This window comes from Gracilinanus agilis, chromosome 4 (genome assembly GCF_016433145.1).
Source record: "Gracilinanus agilis isolate LMUSP501 chromosome 4, AgileGrace, whole genome shotgun sequence".
NCBI lineage: Eukaryota > Metazoa > Chordata > Mammalia > Didelphimorphia > Didelphidae > Gracilinanus > Gracilinanus agilis.
Genome location: NC_058133.1, coordinates 225,766,050 through 225,784,818, shown reverse-complemented (window position 1 = coordinate 225,784,818; position 18,769 = coordinate 225,766,050). Strand labels below are relative to the sequence as shown.

The window sequence follows — 18,769 nt, the reverse complement described above, 5'->3', positions numbered from 1 at the left end:
CCTAAAAATCAAAGGAGAAATTAATAAAATTGAAAGTAAGAAGGCTATTGAACTATTGGGACTAAGAGTTGGTTTTATGAAGAAACAAGAAACAAAATAGAGTACTGGTTAATTTGATTTAAAAAAGAAGAAGAAAATCATATTACCAATATTAAAAATGAAAAGGGTAAATTTACCACCAATGAAGAGGAAATTAAGGCAATCATCAGGAGCTATTTTGCTCAATTATATGACAATAAATCTGATAATCTAAGTGAAATGGATATTTTTTAAAAATATAAATTACCCAGATTAACAAATGAGGAAATAATATACTGAAATAAACCCATCTCAGAAAATGAAATTGAACAAGCCATCAATTCACTGCCTAAGAAAAAATTCCTAGGGTTAAATGGATTCACAAGTGAATTCTATCAAACATCAAAAGAACAATTAATCCTAATTAAACTATTTGGCAAAAAAGGAGTCCTATCAAATTCTTTTTATAACACAAATATAGTGCTAATACCTAAGCCAAGAAAAACAAAAACAGAGAAAGAAAATTATAGGTCAATTTTCTTAATGAATATTGATGTAAAAATCTTAAATAAAAAACTAATGAAAAAATTACAGCAATCTATCACAAGGGTCATTTACTATGACCAGGTTGTATTTATACCAGGAATGCAAGACCAATTTAATATTGGGAAAACTATCAGCATAATTGACCATATCAATAACCAAACTAACAGAAATCACATGATGAACTCAATAGATGCAGAAAAAAGCCTTCAACACCCATTCCTATTAAAAACACTAGAAAGGGGGACAGCTGGGTGGCTCAGTGGATTGAGAGTCAAGCCTAGAGACGGGAGGTCCTAGGTTCAAGTCTGGCCTCAGACACTTCCCAGCTGTGTGACCCTGGGCAAGTCACTTGACCCCAATTGCCTACCCTTACCACTCCTTCTGCCTAGGAGCCAAACACAGAAGTTAAGGGCTGAAAATAAAAATAAATAAATAAAAACACTAGAAAGTATAGGAATAAATGGGCCATTCATCTATGTATTTATTTGTTTGTCTATTCATTTATTTGTTTATTTGTTCATTCATTTATTCATTCATTCATTAATTTATTTGTTAAACCCTTACCTTACATATTGGTTTTAAGGCAGAAGAGTGGTAAGGGCTAGGCAATGGGAGTCAAGTGACTTGCCCAGGGTCACACAGCTGGGAAGTATCTGAGGCCAGATTTAAACTTAGGACCTCCCATCTCTAGGCCTGAATCTCAATCCACTAATCCACCCAGCTGCCCCCCTCAGCCTTTTAAAAAATAAGATAAAATAAAAATAAAAAAATAAAAAACAGGCAGTATCTGTCTAATATGCAATGAGGATAAGTTGGAAGTCTTCCAATAAAGTCGGGGTGAAGCAAAGAAGTCCATTATCACCACTATTATTTAATATTGTGTTAGAAATGCTAGCTTTAGCAATAAGAAAAAAGAAATTAAGGAGTTAAATAGGTAATAAGAAGACAAAATTACTACTCTTTGCAGATGATATGATTGTATACTTAGAGAATCTTAGAGAATCAACTAAAACACTAATTGAAATGATTAATAACTTTGGCAAAGTTGCAGAATACAAAATAAACCCACATAAATCATCAGCATTTCTATATATTATCAACAAAATCTAGCAACAAGAGATAGAAAGAGAAATTCTATTTAAAACAACTGTAGACAATAGAAAATACTTGGAAAACTACTAGTAAAAAAAACGACAGGAATTTTATGAACACAATTACAAAACACTTTTCATACAAATAAAGTCAGATCTAAACAATTGGAAAAACATTAATTGCTCATGGGTAGGCTAAGCTAATAATAAGAAAAATGACAATTCTATCTAAATTAACTTACTTATTCAGTGCCATACCAATCAAACTACCAAAAAACTATTTTATAGAACTAGAAAAAATAATAACAAAACTCATCTGGAAGAAAAAATATCAAGAATATCAAAAGAATAAATTAAAAAATGTGAAAGATAGTGGCTTAGCAGTGCCAGATCTCAAACTGTACTACACAACAATAGTCTTCAAAACAATGTGGTACTGGCTATGAAACAAAATGTTGGATCAGTGGAATAGATTATGGCTAAAAGACTTTAGCAATCTAGTGTTTGATAAATCCAAAAATCCCAGTTTTGGGGAGAAGAACTCACTTTTTGACAAAAACTGTTAAGAAAACTAGAAAATTGTATGGCAGAAACTTGGTATAGACCAATATCTTCCACCCTATGTCAAGAGAAGGTCAAAATGGATATGATTTAGACATAAAGGTTGATACTCTAAGTAAATAGAGGAATATAGAATAATTTACCTGTCAGATCTATGGAGAAGGGAATAATTTATGACCAAACAAGAAATAAAGAACATTACAACATGTAAAATGAATAATTTTGATTATATTAAATTAAAAAGGTTTTTTTTACAAACAATATCAGCATAACCAAGATTAGAAAGGAAACAATAAGCTAGAGGGGAAATTTATGCCAAAATTCTCTGATTAGGGTCTTACTTCTCAAATATTCATAGAACTATGTCAAATTTATAAGAATGCAAGCCATTCCCCAGTTGGCCAAGGATATGAACAAGCAGTTTTCAATTGAGGAAATCAAAGCTATCAATAATCATTTGAAAAACTGTTCTCAATCAGTCTTGGATTCAATCAGTCTAGGAATGAAACTTAAAATAATTCTGAGGGCCAATAGTAAAGTGATAAATTTGATGGGATATGGCAAAATTGAGACATAATGCATTGCTGATGGAGTTATGAACTCATTCAACCATTCTGGAGGACAATTTGGAACTATGCCTAAGGATTATAAACAATGCATACCTTTGATTCAGTAATACCACTAATGGGGCTGTATCCTGATGAGATTTATTAAAAGGTCAAAAGACCTACTTGTACAAAAATATTTATAGCAGCTCTTTTTGTGGTGGCAAAGAATTGGAACTTGAGGAGATGTCCATTAATTAAGGAATGGATGAACAAATTGTGGTATATGATAGTGATGGAATTCTATTGTGCTGTAAGAAATGATGAACAGGATGACTTCAGAAAGACCTGGAAAGACCTACATGAATTGATGTAGAGTGAAATAAGCAGAACCAAGGGAGTATGGTGAATGGTAACAGCAATAATTAGTAATGATCAATTGTGAAAGACTTAGGTACTCTTGGCAATACAATTTCCAGTAAAATTCTGAAGGGCTTCTACTTCTGACCACAAATGCTTTCTATTTCCAGAAAATGTTGGAGTCAGATGCATATCAAAGTATACTATTTTTCACATTAGTATTTGGCTTTTTATCTTGAGGTTTTGGTTTTATATGAGTATTCTTTTACAAAAATGAACATTATGGAAATATTTTGCAAGATAATATATGAATGACCCAGATAAAATTGATTACCACCTCCGGGAAGGGGAGGAAAGGAAGAGAGGGAGACAATTCGGATCATTTAACTTTGGAAATCTTTTGTGGAAATTTGTTATTACACATAATTGGGAAAATAAAATATCTTTATAAAAAAAAAAAGAAAGAAAGCATTCAGACTAGCTAAATTACTATAGGAGAAGTAGTTCTGAGTATACAGTATATCCCTGTCAAGATCTACTCTGACCAACGTAAAGACTTAGAGTGCAAGTTATAAGAAGAAATGTTCTGTTTGGCAAATATAAAGATGTTAAGACCTTACCTTTTAGAAGGAGACCTATAACCTGGGCATTCCAGTAGCGCATTGTTGAACGTGTCAGGAATTCTGAGATTAGAACAAAAATCTCAATGGAATCAACATGTGGTGTTTCTAGTTCATTATTTCAATTTTGCTAGGAATGATACCACAGACTATAATATATGTGATTAGATTTGGAAAGAAGGAAGGAATTATTTATGACTGGCTTAAGTTCAAAATTTTTGAAAGAAAGAAAAAGTTGATTTTAAAATGCATTACACAACCTATCTGTCCTGCTGATTTACAGGAACCAAGAAACTTTAGATTAGTACTTTCATGTGAGTACACATATGATGAAATCATATGCTTAACTGCTTTTCCTGTCCTTCTGTTGGGCATGTTCACCTCACTAGTGGTGGCCCTCAGGATAAAAAGATCATAACAAAGCTGAGGATATTAGTGCTCAGAATCATGTTTTATTTGTATGGTAGATGAAATGGAGGAAGAGTTGAAGATAACACTGATATTAGAAATCTGTGACACTGGAAGGATAGAAGTATCCTCAATGACTAGGAAAAAATCAAACCAAACATGGAGCATTTAGGGCAGGGGTTGGCAACCTTTTTGGCCGTGAAAGCCATAAATGCCACATTTTTTAAAATGTAATTTCGTGAGAGCCATACAGTGCTCACAGTGTGCACTCCTGTAACAGCGCCTGAAAAAAAATTGACTTTATGGCTCCTACAGAAAGAGCCATATCTAGCCCTCAAAAGAACCAGATATGGCTTGAGAGCCATATATTGCCGACCCCTGATCTAGGGGAATGTCAGTAGGACACAAGTTTACAACTTCACAAATAAAATGAATAGGACAGCTAGATGGCTCAGTAGATGGACAGCCTAGCCTAGGAACAGGAGGTCCTGGTTTCAAATCTGGCCTCAGACATTTCCTTGCTGTGTGACCCTAGGCAAGTTACTTAACCCCAATTGCCTAGTTCTTGCCATTTTTCTTCCCTGGAACCAATACTTAGTTGATTCTAAGACAGAAGGTAAGAATATTTTTTTAAAAAATGAACTGTATGTTGAAAGTTTTCTAAAAGCTATTTTCTAAATAACTGGCAAGTTATTGTATGGCTGGTAAATATAGAGTTGGAAAAATGTGATAGTTTTTATCCAGTCTTCAGCAAGTTACTTAACTACTTTGGCCTCATTTTCCTTACATATTAAAAAGAGATAAGGATTCTAAACATATCTATAACAGAGAAACTGTAAAGACTGATATCTGTAGGTGCTTTTAAGATGATCAAATGAAAGGTTTGGTGGAAGTTCACAGCATTATTACTTGTTGCATACTGCTAGAGAATTATGAAGATTCAAATCAGTGAATGCTTACAAAGAACTTTTTTAGTTTGAAAGATATAAAGCTAAAGTATCATTAAACTTATTGTCCATTCTTTACATCACTACCACTTCTGCTTTTGTAAAAAACAAAGCTCTTGCAGCTTTTACGTACAATTTTGGTAAAAGGGAATATTAAACTTGTAAGTGTAAGAAAATTTAGAACTGGAAAAACTATGGTACCATTTAGTATAACTTTTATTTTACAGATGAAAAAACTAAGGTCATTCAAAAACTGGAAAATCTAAGGCATAGAGTAGGGACAACTTATTTCCTCCTCAGCCCTCTGCTCTAGCCCTACTCTCTTCATTCATCATGATAAATTTATTGTTGGGAAACTTTCCCTTCTTATTGAATAGTAGACTGTAGATCCAGTCTCATTTTGTACATCCTTATAATGAGGAAGCATGGACTAATGGACAGAGAGCAGTCCACCACACTAGGGAAGCCTGGGGTCCAAGTCCTACCTCTGACATATTGTCCTGGGACTTTACAAGTCACTTAATCTCTTGGTATTCTAGCCAATTCTGTAAGATTAAAAATTGCAGAGAAAGTTCATTGACATAGCAGGTTTCTTTATCTAGGATTTCTCTGTACCAATGAAATCACAGATCCAGTCTTCATTATCTCTCTCTTTACAATATTTGTGCATTTTTACTTAAAGAGTTTTTAAATGCTTGACAAACCTATGTGACAGTATTAGGATTGACATTTTATAGATATGGAGACAGGCTCAACTAAGGAAAAGTGTTTGATAATCACTAATGGAAAAAATAGTGTCAAGAAAAGAACTCAATGCTCATCTCTAAGGTTTCTTTTCTTGATACAAAGAATTTTCTGAAAAATTATCCTTCAGGGATAACATTTACTTCACTTGATCAAAGCCTACGCTGACTCTGGCCTTTAGGGAAGAAAAACGTCCTAATATCTAAGCAACTAATTGGTGAGTTAGAGAAATGAAAAGAGGAGTAATTTGTTCATGTCAGTAAGGGAAGGGCAAAATGTGACTGTTTTACATTGATGTTGACTTCTTTCCTGTCTTAAAAAGATAGATTTTAAAGAAAGAAACTTTCTAAGAAAAAAACAAAAAACAAAAACAACTTTATGTCCAAGCCAAGAAAAAACTTTCCAACTCTGGTTAGACACTCAACAATTCTGAGTTTCAATGGGGTAAGGCCTTACCTTTTGTTTGAGCTGTGTTACCATGGAATCCAAAAGAACTGCTTTGGCTTGTAGCTTCTTCAAAGCCATCTCAATAGAAACTTTATCAGCCAGCAAATAACCTGAGGGAAAGAAGATTAACTGATAAAATAAGAGGGCAGAGTACTAGAAGTCTTACTAAGAATCTTAGGTTTAGGGGACACCCACATAGATAGAATCCCACTACATGTTTTGGTTTCATGTGTAAAATATAGAATAACGAACATGAAAGAGACTGATAGCCAAAACAACCCAGTTCTCTCCCTTATGAAGAATGAATATCTAAATCATCCATGTTAGCTAGCTGTCCACTCTTTTCTTGAAAATATTTTAGGGGCTGTCACTTTATAATTTCCCTTAGTAGCTTATTATTGTTTAATCTCCCTGAAAGCTAAATTCTTTATAACTACTTAGTGTTATAATATTAAAGATATGCTACATACCAAAATTTAATATTTGTTCAAAGATAGTAGAATCTTTTTAAAAACTACCAAGTCTCTGATATAGTATATTCTAGGGCAGTGATGGGCAAACTACAGTGGGCCAGATTGGGGGGCGGGGAGGGAGGGCCCTGAAATGTTCTATCCTGCTGTGTGACATTTTTCCTAATCTGACAAATACAATGAGTAGGATACAATACAATGAAACTTAGAAACAAACTGACAGATGAACATTTCTTTTCCTTTGGCCCCCTCTTTAAAAAGTTTGCCCATCACTGTTCTAAGGCATAACAGTCAAAATGGAGATTTAACTATATCTTATTAATGTTTCCATTCAAAGTGTGGATATGGTACTACACATTAGTCTCTCTTTTCAAATTCTTATCTTCCATCTTAGAGTTAATATTATGTACTGGTTCTAAGGCAAGCAGTAAAGGCTAGGAAAAAGGGGGTAAAGTGACTTGCCCAAGGTCACACAGCTAGGAATTATCTGAAGTCAGATTTTAACCCAGGACCTCCAGTTTCTAGGCCTGGCTCTCAATCCACTGAGCCACCTCACTGCCCCCTCACAGCTCTATCAAAAAAGGATAATGATAATCTAAGAGATGTCAAGAGGCTTCAGAGAGAATCTAAAATCTAATAGTTCTTCTATTGCTCTAAATTTCTAGATTTCGTTTAAAGATTCATGGGACTGAATGGAATCTGTACATAGACACACAAACATAAAAATAAGTGTTACCTACATATAAAATCAATTTAAAAAGCTTTATAAAGAAAGCTTGTGTTTTTTTTTTTAAACCCTTGTACTTCGGTGTATTGTCTCATAGGTGGAAGAGTGGTAAGGGTGGGCAATGGGGGTCAAGTGACTTGCCCAGGGTCACACAGCTGGGAAGTGGCTGAGGCCGGGTTTGAACCTAGGACCTCCTGTCTCTAGGCCTGACTCTCACTCCACTGAGCTACCCAGCTGCCCCCTTGTTTTTAAAATTAATGAAATTTTACCTGCTTATTCTACTGACCCCTACATGAATACCCTTTTTCTATTTATATTTTCTCTTACTCTGCTTATCATGCCTAGACAAGACCCTCCTAGGCTACATTTCTTTCCTCTATCATTCAAAGCCCAGCTTTAAGTTCACTTTCTCTGAGATAGAAGTTAGACTACCTCTGACCCAAACATTTTTCCTATCTAAATATGTACAAAATATTTAATTATTTAAACTGCTGTTTGTCCATTAATTTATTCATTTAACAAGTTTTTAGGAACCTACTTTGTTTAAATTTTCATGAATGGGCCATGAAGTACACTGTTGGAGAAAATATTATTTTTTATCTCATTTTTATCAATGAGATTGTCGATCTAGTTGAATATGGAGAAAGTATTTTGCTAGGAGCTGTATTTATAACTATGATGATAAATATCCCTTGAATCAATCAATCAATCAACTAATCAAGATTTATTAAATGCTTGCTATGTTAGGCATTATGTTAGGTGCTAAAAATTTAAAAGCCAAATAAAACAGTCCTGCTCTCAAGGAACTTATATTATAGAGGTGGTACAAAATATGCATAAATATACATATGAGTGTATGTATGCATGTGTGTGTACTTTATATATCATAAAAGATGGCTATTTATTATTCCTGCCACATATGTTACATTAATTATTTTCCTGAAACCTAAAAGGAAGCTGTCCTTAAGATTTAATTGTCTTGGAGTCAGCTAGGTGGTTCAGTAGATTGAGATCCAGTTCTAAAGATTTTCCCATCTTAGAGATGTCCTGGGTTCAAATCTGGTCTCAGACATTTCCTAGCTGTATGACCCTGGTTAAGTCATTTAACCTCCATTGCCTAGCCCTTACCACTCTTCTGCCTTGGAACCAATACACAGTATTGATTCTAAGATAGAAGGTAAGGGTTTAAAAAAAATAAAGAAGATATAATTGGCTTAAGGGATCACACAGCTTCCTCAGGACATATGGATATGGCTACCTATTTTTCCTAAAGATTAACTGGGCTCAGAGGTAAAGGGGACTAATTCTGTCCTACATGAGTGCCAAAGTGTTGTGTATTGCTTCTATGCTATGGCTAAGTAAAATTAATTTTACCTGCTCTAAACTATCAGGAGACCAGTCTAGGGCACACTCTGTAGGGTTTGGATATAGAAGGAGTGTATGTGAAGAGCAGCAAGAAAGCCAGTTTGGCAGACTATAAAGTATAAAAAGGGAAGTAATATATGATAAGGCTGAAAAAAAAGTATTTGGGGCCCAGTTTGTGAAGGCTTTTTAATGCCAAAAGAGTTTATTTTTTATCTCATACAAAATGAGAAACCACTGAAGTTTATTGAGTAGGGAAGTAACTTGATCAAAACTATAAGAAAATCACTTTGGCAACTGTAAGGAGGCTTTGAAGAAGATACAAATCTGAGGCAAAGATATTAATGAGGAAGTTATTGGAAAATCCAAGTGAGGGGCATTTTGGGGGGAGTGGTAAGTAATGACTTCTGTTTCAAATATTCTGAATATGAAAAATTTATGAGATATCCAGTTTAAAATGAAAACAAGAGCCCCATGAAGTCCGATAATGTTGAGTAGTCTTTGAAAGTTAAATAAATGAAATGTTAAATAAATGTGGTTGAAAGCAACAACCAAATTATTCATATTTACTGAAAACCTATTATAAGTTCCCTCTATAAAACTACTACTTTGGTAGCTTATGAATATATAGAGGAGACTTTAGATTCATAGGATCACTGATCCAGAACCAGTCATATCTCTTGAATACCTACCCCCCTTATTATATTGCCCATTAGTTAAGCCATTTGCTGCCTTCACTCCTACATATGTGCTATTAAACAAAGGTGAAGATCAAACAACAGTTCTCACTGGGTCCAATACAAATAAATGTATGTTACACAACTTCAATTGAGCTCTCACTGCTTCTAGGTAATCCTGCTCCACCCTTATTGACTCATAATCCCCCTCTTCACAGCAGCTCTTCCAAATCTTTTCATCTTTCCTTAAACCTCCAACCTTCTCCATTCTCTCAGTTGAGAATCTTGTCTCATGGTTTACAGGAAAAAATTGAATTCATTTGCTAGGAGCTCTCTCTTCTTCCCTCTTCCTTATCTTCTATCACTTAGATGCCTTCTACCACTATCTTCTCCTTCACTTCTATCTTTCATGATGAAGTGGCCTTACTCCTTACCAAGGCCTTACTCTTTGCTTGTTTTTCCTTCTGTAATTCCTATTCTTTCAAATATTTTCAATTCCTCTCTGTCTATAGGCTTATTTCCTACTGAGTACAAACATGCCTATATCTCCCCCATCCTGAAAAAAACCTCTCACTTGATTGAAGCTTCTATCTTCTCTCTCTTGGACTGGGAAACTATTTTACCCTCTCCTTTTACCCTCTATCACTTCAGAATTCATTGAGGCATTATTTTAACATTGTTTGGAGGGGAATTTGAGAGACCTCAGGAGTCCCCGCTTTTACTCTGCTACCTAGACTCCATTCCTTTCTCACTCATCTTATAACTTTTCTGTCCTTTATAGCTAAACTCTTTAAAAAGGTCATCTATAATAGGTACCTCCATTTTATCTCCTCTCACTCATTCACTTTTGTCCTTATCATTCCAATGAAACTGCTCTCTCTAAGGTTACTAATGACCTCATAGGTGCCAGATTCAATGGCCTTTTTTCAATCTTCATTCTCCTTGACTAGTCTTTGACCTTATTAATAATTCTTTCTTCCTTGAGATTCCATTCTCTTTTAGGACATCATTCTCTCCTGATTCTCCTCCTAACAATATGATTGATCTTTCTCTGTCTCCTTTGTTGGATCTTCTTCCAGATCATTCTCTCTAAATAGAGGTGTACTATATTCTGGAATTTCTTCTCTTCTCCTTCAATATCACTTGGTGTTCCCTTTATCTCCCATGGATTTAATCATTGTCTTTTGATAATGACTCTCAAATCCTGCTCCAAATTCACTGTTGACCTCCAATCTAGCACCTTCAACTGCCTTTTAGACATCCTGAAATAGATAGACATCTTAAACTCAATATTCTAAAACAGAAATAATTTTCTTTCCTTTAAAGCCCTATCTCAGGGGCAGCTAGATGGCTTAGTGGATTGAGAGCCCGGCCTAGAGATGGAAGGTCCTAGGTTCAAATCTGGCCTCAGTCACTTCCTAGCTGTGTGACCCTGAGCAAGTCACTTGACCCCCATTGCCTAACCCTTACCACTCTTCTGCCTTGGAACCAATACAGAGTATTGATGGAAGGTAAGGGTTTAAAAACAAACCAACGAACAAACAGAAAACCCTATCTCCATCTTCCCCATTTCCGTAGAAGGCAGCACTATCCGCCCAGGCCTTCAGGCTCAAATCCTATGAGTTATTCTCATTTCCTCATTCTATCTCAACCCCCACCTCTATATTCAATCTATTGCCAAGGCCTATTGATTTTCACCTCTGCAATGCCTCTTGTATATGCCCCCTTCTCTCTTCTGATACTGTTACCACTCTAATGGACTCCCTCATCATCCCTGGATTATTGCAATAGCCTGCTGGTGGTTTTGCCTGCCTCAGGTCTCTCCCCATGCCAACCAATCTTCCATTCAGCCACTAACATGATTTTCCTAAAGCACAAGTCTGACCATAACACTTCCTGTATTCAATAAATTCCAGTAGCTTCCTATTGCCTCTAGAAATGTTCTGTTTAGTGTCTGAAGCCCTTCATAACCTAGCTCCCTCTTGCCTTTCTGGTTTTCTTATACCTTACTTCCCAATACATATTCTTTCATTCACTGAAATTGGCTTCTTGGCTGCTCCACAAACAAGACACTTTATCCTTTGGCTCCAGGCATTCTCTCTGTCTATCCCCCATGCCTGGAATGTTCTCCTTCCTCCACTCAAACTACTGATCTCCCTTCCTTCTAGCTAAAATTCCACTTTCTACAGGAAATTTTACCCACCTCTTTTTAATTCAAGAGCCTCCCTTCTGTTAATTAGTTCCTAATTATTCCTAAAGGCCTGCTTTGTATATATTTATTTGCATACTACCTCTCTCATATTGTAAGCTCCATGAGGGCAGGAACTGTGTATCCTCAGTGCTTAGCACAGTGCCTGGTATATATAGTAGGCACTTAATGTTTATTGACTGATTGATTGATCCAGTCCAACTTCATTGTATAAATATGAAAGCCAAGGCCTAATGTAAGCAAAAGTGATTTGCCCAAGGTCATAGGGGGAGAAAGTATCAGAGGTCCTCTGACTCTAAAGCCAATGCTCTTTCCACTGTACATATCATCTCCCTCACTCCTGAAAGCTATGCTAGTGGAATGAAAGTTCTGGTTGGTCCTATTAAACTGGATAGGCTTCAAAAACAGGCCTGGAGACAGAATATATCTGTCTGAGCATCAGCCTAGTAAGGACAAGACCAGCACCAGAAGGATTTCAAGCTAAGCACCAGAAGGACTATAATGTGATGAATGCTTATAAGAAGCCAACTACAAAAACAAAATAATAATGTCCTTTATTGGTTGTAGCCCTGTTAGTTTTGGCAGTAAGGGTGGCACAGTGCTTAGAAAGAGGGTATAGAGCAGCAAGGAACATAGTCCTGAACATCTATAAACTTAATGTAATCCATAGTACTCAAGGGCCAATCTGGGACCAACAATGAATGAGTAGACAAACAGTCAAAGGATTAAACAAAATTCATATTGACATTTTTGCTATAAATGAAATGGGAAGACTTATACAACTGGAAAAAAGGTGAGTGGGTCATATAGTGAGAAAGAGAGAAAAGAGATACACTAATATCCCTAAGTATATTAGATTAGAGATACAATAATATCCCCAACTACAAAAACAAAATAATAATGTCTTTTATTGGTTGTATCTAACCAAAGGAAAGTCTCTAACACATTAGGTAAGATCCTCTCTGGAAATTTAGAGAAAGACATGGGAAACATACATACATACAAATGTGTACACACACATGCATGCATTGTAAGAGGGAGATTTTAGGTATTTATAGATATATATTTAAAGTGTGGCTGCCAGGAATCAACAATTCAGATTGATTCCGTAATTAAATTAGACCCAAGTCAGGATCGGGTTTAAGGTAGTTTATTTACAATTAGGAAGGTAAAAGGTAGGGAAATAGAGAGAGAGAGAGGCTAGTCCAGGCCTGCAGAGGCCTGGATGGAGAGAGAAGGTTAAAAGGCTAAATAAATGAGGCTACAAGCCACAAGGCCTAGCAATCAGATAGGCCGGAGCCTACTTAAGGTAGAATCTTGGAAAATCGCCAAGGTAAGCCAAGGAAGTCAGCCTAACTTACCCACATGACCATTCAGAGTAGAAGCTGCCTGCGGTCTCATATGAGATCCTTCAGCACCAAGTTCAAAGCGGGAACTCCCTCAGCAGGAAGTAACCAATATACTTGAAGAGATAGTGTCTTTCGTCACTTCCCGTGGGTCCACCCCTAATTCAAGTGGACAAATGGCAGTCTCTACACTGATTTGGACTGCCCTTTGGGCAATCCCTAGTTCTTGATTTGTTACTTATTGTCACGTGTGGGTAATTCATCTCCCCTCCCCACTAAGGGAGGTGGGGATGACATCATCTCTATGCCTAGGGTAAGTAGAGTTTTGACTATGAATGGGCTAGAGCTAATTCTATTTACACAGCATACACACAAGCATATGAGCACACTGTATCACATTACATGAGGCAAGAAAGTCTGGAGGAATTGCTTCAGTGAGGAGAGAAATTCTACAAAGAAAATCATAGATCTAAGAAAATATGATATATACAATATAATAAATTTGGTCTAAGCTCAAATTCTAGTTCTTTTTTTCAAAATGCATAGAAATACAGGTATCCCCTTCCATGTAGTTTCCATATACTGCAGATTAGCATAAGAAATTAAATAGGAGTTTTTGAGGAGTTCAGCACAAGTCAGAAATAACACACAAAATCCAGAAAATGACATAGAAAAAGTTTAGAAACAATGGTCCATGACCAAATACTTAACCCAAATTTTACAATAATGCCCTGTAAACACCCCATCAAAGAAAAAGAAAAAAATTAAAACTTTTTCTCTGGTATGAAGGGAGGTTACTCTTAACCCTAATGATGTGGAAGGGATACCTTTATTTCTACTGTACTCATTCCTCTTTATTTCCTTCTCACTACTCAATGCATATTTCCTGGATATGAGGTGTAGCTTGAAATCCTTTGTCTATGGATTATCTTCTGGCAGAAAGTTATCATCCTCTGAAGCAGCTGTGCAAAAGAATGCAATCCCTAGCCTCATCTATGTGACTCTGAAACTAACAAAGGATAAGTTTGTCTTTTCTTCTTTTTTACTTACCAGAAATTAATGTGTCTGATGTAGCTTCTGGATCACAGGCTACTGCTGCATTTAAGGTCTTCTTTCCAGTGATGATAAAAGACGGGACTTGATCATTTAGAGCCTCCATTTCCCTTCTCATTTGTGCAATTGCAGTACGTAAGTTTGTATTTTGTTCCTGTAGCTTCTGAATCTCACTGGATGGAAAACCTTTACTTCCATTTATTTTGTGATCTGTTAGGAGCACCTGTAGAACAAATAAACAAGTTATTGCAAGGAGCCCTTCTGTATCCTGACAAATATGAATAGATCCCTTTTTCTCTTAGTTCCTTTTTAAAAAACGTTATCTGGATGAACTAAGGAAAAATAAATCATACAACTAGACAGGCTTATGGAATATAGCCTCCTGACAAAAACAAGATCGTATATATAAAGTCCTTCACAAATTCTAAAGTGTTACATAAATATAAACTAAAAAATTAAAAATTTAGCCATCATCTGACATGTATAAGTTATAAGAAACTTAGTTGCCCCTCCCTACCTTTTTTTTACTTCAGTATCCAGATGGTTTCTAAATGCATAACCCAGATCTACAGTTGGTAGATCTGCTACTACTTCTGGGTGTGGTGGGACGTTCAATTGCACCTAGATCTTATTTCCAAATGTAAGCTTTAAGGTTACCCCCTCTGGCCTCAGACCATGTTGTACCACTATATTATAACCATTCTTAGATTGTATGGCTACTGATTTGATGCCTGATCCTCTGGATAAACAGGGCAAGACTTTATCTGGGTCCCAAAGAATATTTCCTAATTACAAAGTATCATGAATTGGCTTTAAAGTTATATCTTTAGTTTATGGCTCCAGGTTCTTGTATACATTTGGCTTATTCCTCTCCTTCATTCCACTATTTTTTGTTGCCCTCAATCTGCCTAAAGCAGATTAATAATAGATATGTTAAGAGATATGTTTTACCCTGCTATGTAGCCCTATTATTTGCCAGTGATATTGCTTAATTCCCCAACTGCCATGTAGTCTAATAGTGGGTGCCATGTTTGCCCAGAGCCTGTCCTCATCACATTAGTTCCTTTGAATATCATCAGATTCCTCTTCTTAACATTGGGCTCCTTTGAATAGCCACCTATCTAAATCCATCTTTTAAGGTCAAGTTTCACTGACACTTCTATCATAAAGTTTTCCTTCATACCTTTCAATTGTATTTATCTCTTTGTCTTTTGGTCCTCCACAGCATGTGGGTGGAAGACACTTTATAATCTAATAGCTAAATACTACCACACCCTGATAGTTGGTCTCTCTGCCACAAGTCTCTCCTTACTCCAGTTCATCCTCTGGACTCAGTTGTCAAATTAATCTTCCCAAGTTACAAGTATAATCATGTCTGTCTGTCTCTTTCAAATACAAATACACACAAAACAAGCACACAATTTATGGACTCCAGTGGTTTCCTTTACATTTACCTTGTTTTACCTTATGGATTCATTCTGTATCCTATTACTTTATAGAAATTATTCATTAGTTTACACATTACATTTATAAACCTACCAAGCCAGCAACAGTACTTGTATAAACAACTGTAAAACATTATACAAAAATAAAGTTGTTCAGAGCTAGGTCACATGAATATAATTTAAATGATTTTACCTAAATTAATTTATAGATTTAATGCTATAATAAACTATCATTGCGTTACTTTAAAGAATTGTATAACAAAGCTCACTTGGAGTACAAATTCTCAAATTTCAAGGAAAATAATGGACAAAAAAGTGTGATTAAGGGAGTCTTATAGTAACTTATCTCAAGCTACATTATAAAATGGTAATTTTATCAAAAGTAATTGGCTTTGGTAAAACACTGAAAAGTAAATCAAGAATCAGAAATAATTAGAGTAACTTCAGTCTCTGACAAATTTAAGACCACAAATTATTGAGAGGAAGAATTGCCTATTTTACAGTAATTGCTGAAAAAACTAAAAAGCTGTTTGGCAGAAATTAGTTTTATACCAGGATTCTAACGCTATGCCACAATAAGTTACAAATGGATACATGACATCTATACAAGGAGAAGCAGAGTTAACAAAATAGAACCAAGGAAACAATATACAGAGTGATTTTTATATATGCATATATGAAGATTAAAAGGGGGCAGAACCAGATTAATTTCAATGAACAAACACACTTCGTTTCAGAGAAGAGAAAGCACATAGCTTTCCTTTAAATAGAGAGGTTGGAAGACTGGTTGTGGAATGCTGAATATTCTGCAGTTACTTTATCACTCAATTTTGCTCAATTATTTTCTTTGTTACAAGAGAGAGGTGTTTGTTTTTTTTTAAACCCTTAACTTCTGTGTATTAGTTCCTTGGTGGAAGATTGGTAAGGGTAGGCAATGGGGGTCAAGTGACTTGCCCAGGGTCACACAGCTGGGAAGTGTCTGAGGCCGGATTTGAACCTAGGACCTCCTGTCTCTAGGCCTGGCTCTCACTTCACTGAGCTACCCAGCTGCCCCAAGAGAGAGGTTTTAAGATCAGAATGGGCTTAGGAGTTGAGAAAATATAATGGGGAAAAACTAATATTTAAAAAAAAATTAAAATGGGAGAGGGAAGAAAGGGAAGAGGCAAGTTTTTGCAAATAATACTGATTGTACAACTGACTGAAAGTTCTAGAGAATATGAAATGCCATTGTGCTTATTATTTGTACACTATAAAAATGCACATGCAGCAAAGAACAGAAAAATGAGACATCAACTTGGGAATGCCTGAACAAGTTAAGGTATATCAATGTGAAGGAATATTATTGTGCTGTAAGAAATGATGAAGAGTAGAATACTACCACACCATAAGAAATGATGATCAGGTTAATTTTTTTAAACCCTTTCCTTCTTTCTTAGAATTGATACTATATATCAGTTTCAAGGAAAAAGAGTGGTATGAGCTGGGCAATTGGGGTTAAGTGATTTGCCCAGGGTCACATAATTAGGAAGTATGTAAGGTCAGATTTTAACACAGGATCTCTTGTCTCCACTCCTGACTCTCTATCCTGAGTCACCTAATTGAGTAGGTTAATTAAAAAAACAAAAAATCTGGGAAGAGTTTACATATATTATGAAACACAGAAAGAGTAGGACCAAGAGAACATTATATACAGCTACAGAATTAATATTTGAAGGATAATTTGTAAATGTCCACCTCAAGAGAAAGAACTGATAAATGGAAACACAAAAGGTATCATCTATATATAAATTTTTTTCTGTTGCATGATGCTTTCAATGGTGTAGAGAGGGGAGAAAGGGGATGAGATACCTGGGAATTTTAATGTGATCAACAAATAAATTAACAAAAAAGAAAAAAGAAATCATGAAGGGGACTTTTCATAAAAATTTGGGAAGGATAAGTGGGCCAGTAAACAGAGAGCCAGACCTGAAGATGGGAGGTCCTGGGTTCAAATCTGACCTCATACAATCCTAGCTGTATGAAGTTGGGCAAGTCCCTTAACCTCAGTTACCTAGGAACCAATACTTAGTACTGACTCTAAGACAGAAGGTAAAGATTTCTATGAAGAAAAAAAAAAGAAAAAGAAAAGAAAAACTTGGGAAGACTTGTATGAACTGATGCAGAGTAAGGGGAGCCAAACCAGGAGAAAAATGTACACAGTAACAGCAATATAGTAAAAATAATCAACTGTGAAAGACTTAGCTACTCTGATCAATACAATAATCCATAATAATTCCAAAGGACTCATGATCAAAAACATTATCCACCTCCAGTCAGAGAATAAGACTATGAATGTAGATCAGAGCATATTTTTCTCCTCTTGTTTGTCACCCTGCCCCTTCTTTGCAACATGGATAATGTGGAAATATGTTTTGCTTGACTGCATATGTGTAATGGATATTACATTTCTTGCCTTCTCAATGAGTAAGGTAAGTGGTAGAGGGTAAGAATTTGGAAGTAAAAACAAAATTAAAGCAAAAATTTTTTGGGGGAAAAGCAAGTGCTTTAGATGTACAAAATACAATTTTAAAGATTTCTCTCTGAAAGATTTAATAGAGATAACTTAGTCAGGAAATTATTTAATTTAAAATATCAAGCAAGGCATAAAATAGGTCTGTCAGTCATTCAAATCAATATTTATTAAGCACCTATCATGTGCCAGGTATTCTGCTAAGCACTAGGGATACAAATACAAGGGAGGAAAAAGACAGTCCCTGTACTCAAAAAGTCTATAATCTAATGCAAGAAGACAACATAAAAGGAAGCCAAAACAGAGCAGGAAAAGGAAAAGAGGGACAGAAGTATCCAGTACAGAAGACGGAGGAAGAAGTCCAAAAGCTATATAGCTGGTAGGAAATGGGAAGGCATATACCAAAGGTTTTTGCCACTGTCATAAAAACTGCCTAATGTACAACTTAAACTGAAGAAAGATTCCCTTCAGATTGTGAGTAGATGGCACTATGCTGATTGTATTTAGCCATGGAAGGTTGAAGATGTTCTCAAACATGATCCAGGATTTTTCAAGAGTATGACCTGCTACACAAGAAAAACCATGTGTAAGAAAGCTGTATATTTTCCAGATTCTCTCTGATCAGTTAAAGTGGCCTACAGAATTAGTCCTTATGTATATATATATATATATATATATATATAT

At 35.6% G+C, this 18,769-nt stretch overlaps 1 protein-coding gene across 1 annotated transcript in view; it reads right to left on the bottom strand.

Annotated features, from left to right (window-relative positions):
- Nucleotides 1-18,769, bottom strand: part of CCDC57 (coiled-coil domain containing 57) — a 288,612-nt gene that overhangs the window by 128,460 nt on the left and 141,383 nt on the right. Inside the window, exons 10-11 of the mRNA XM_044674503.1 lie at nucleotides 14,129-14,354; nucleotides 6,297-6,397 (exon numbers count right to left, since the gene is read on the bottom strand). Coding sequence (XP_044530438.1) covers nucleotides 6,297-6,397; nucleotides 14,129-14,354 — 327 coding nt within the window. The remainder of the gene's footprint in view (nucleotides 1-6,296; nucleotides 6,398-14,128; nucleotides 14,355-18,769) is intronic.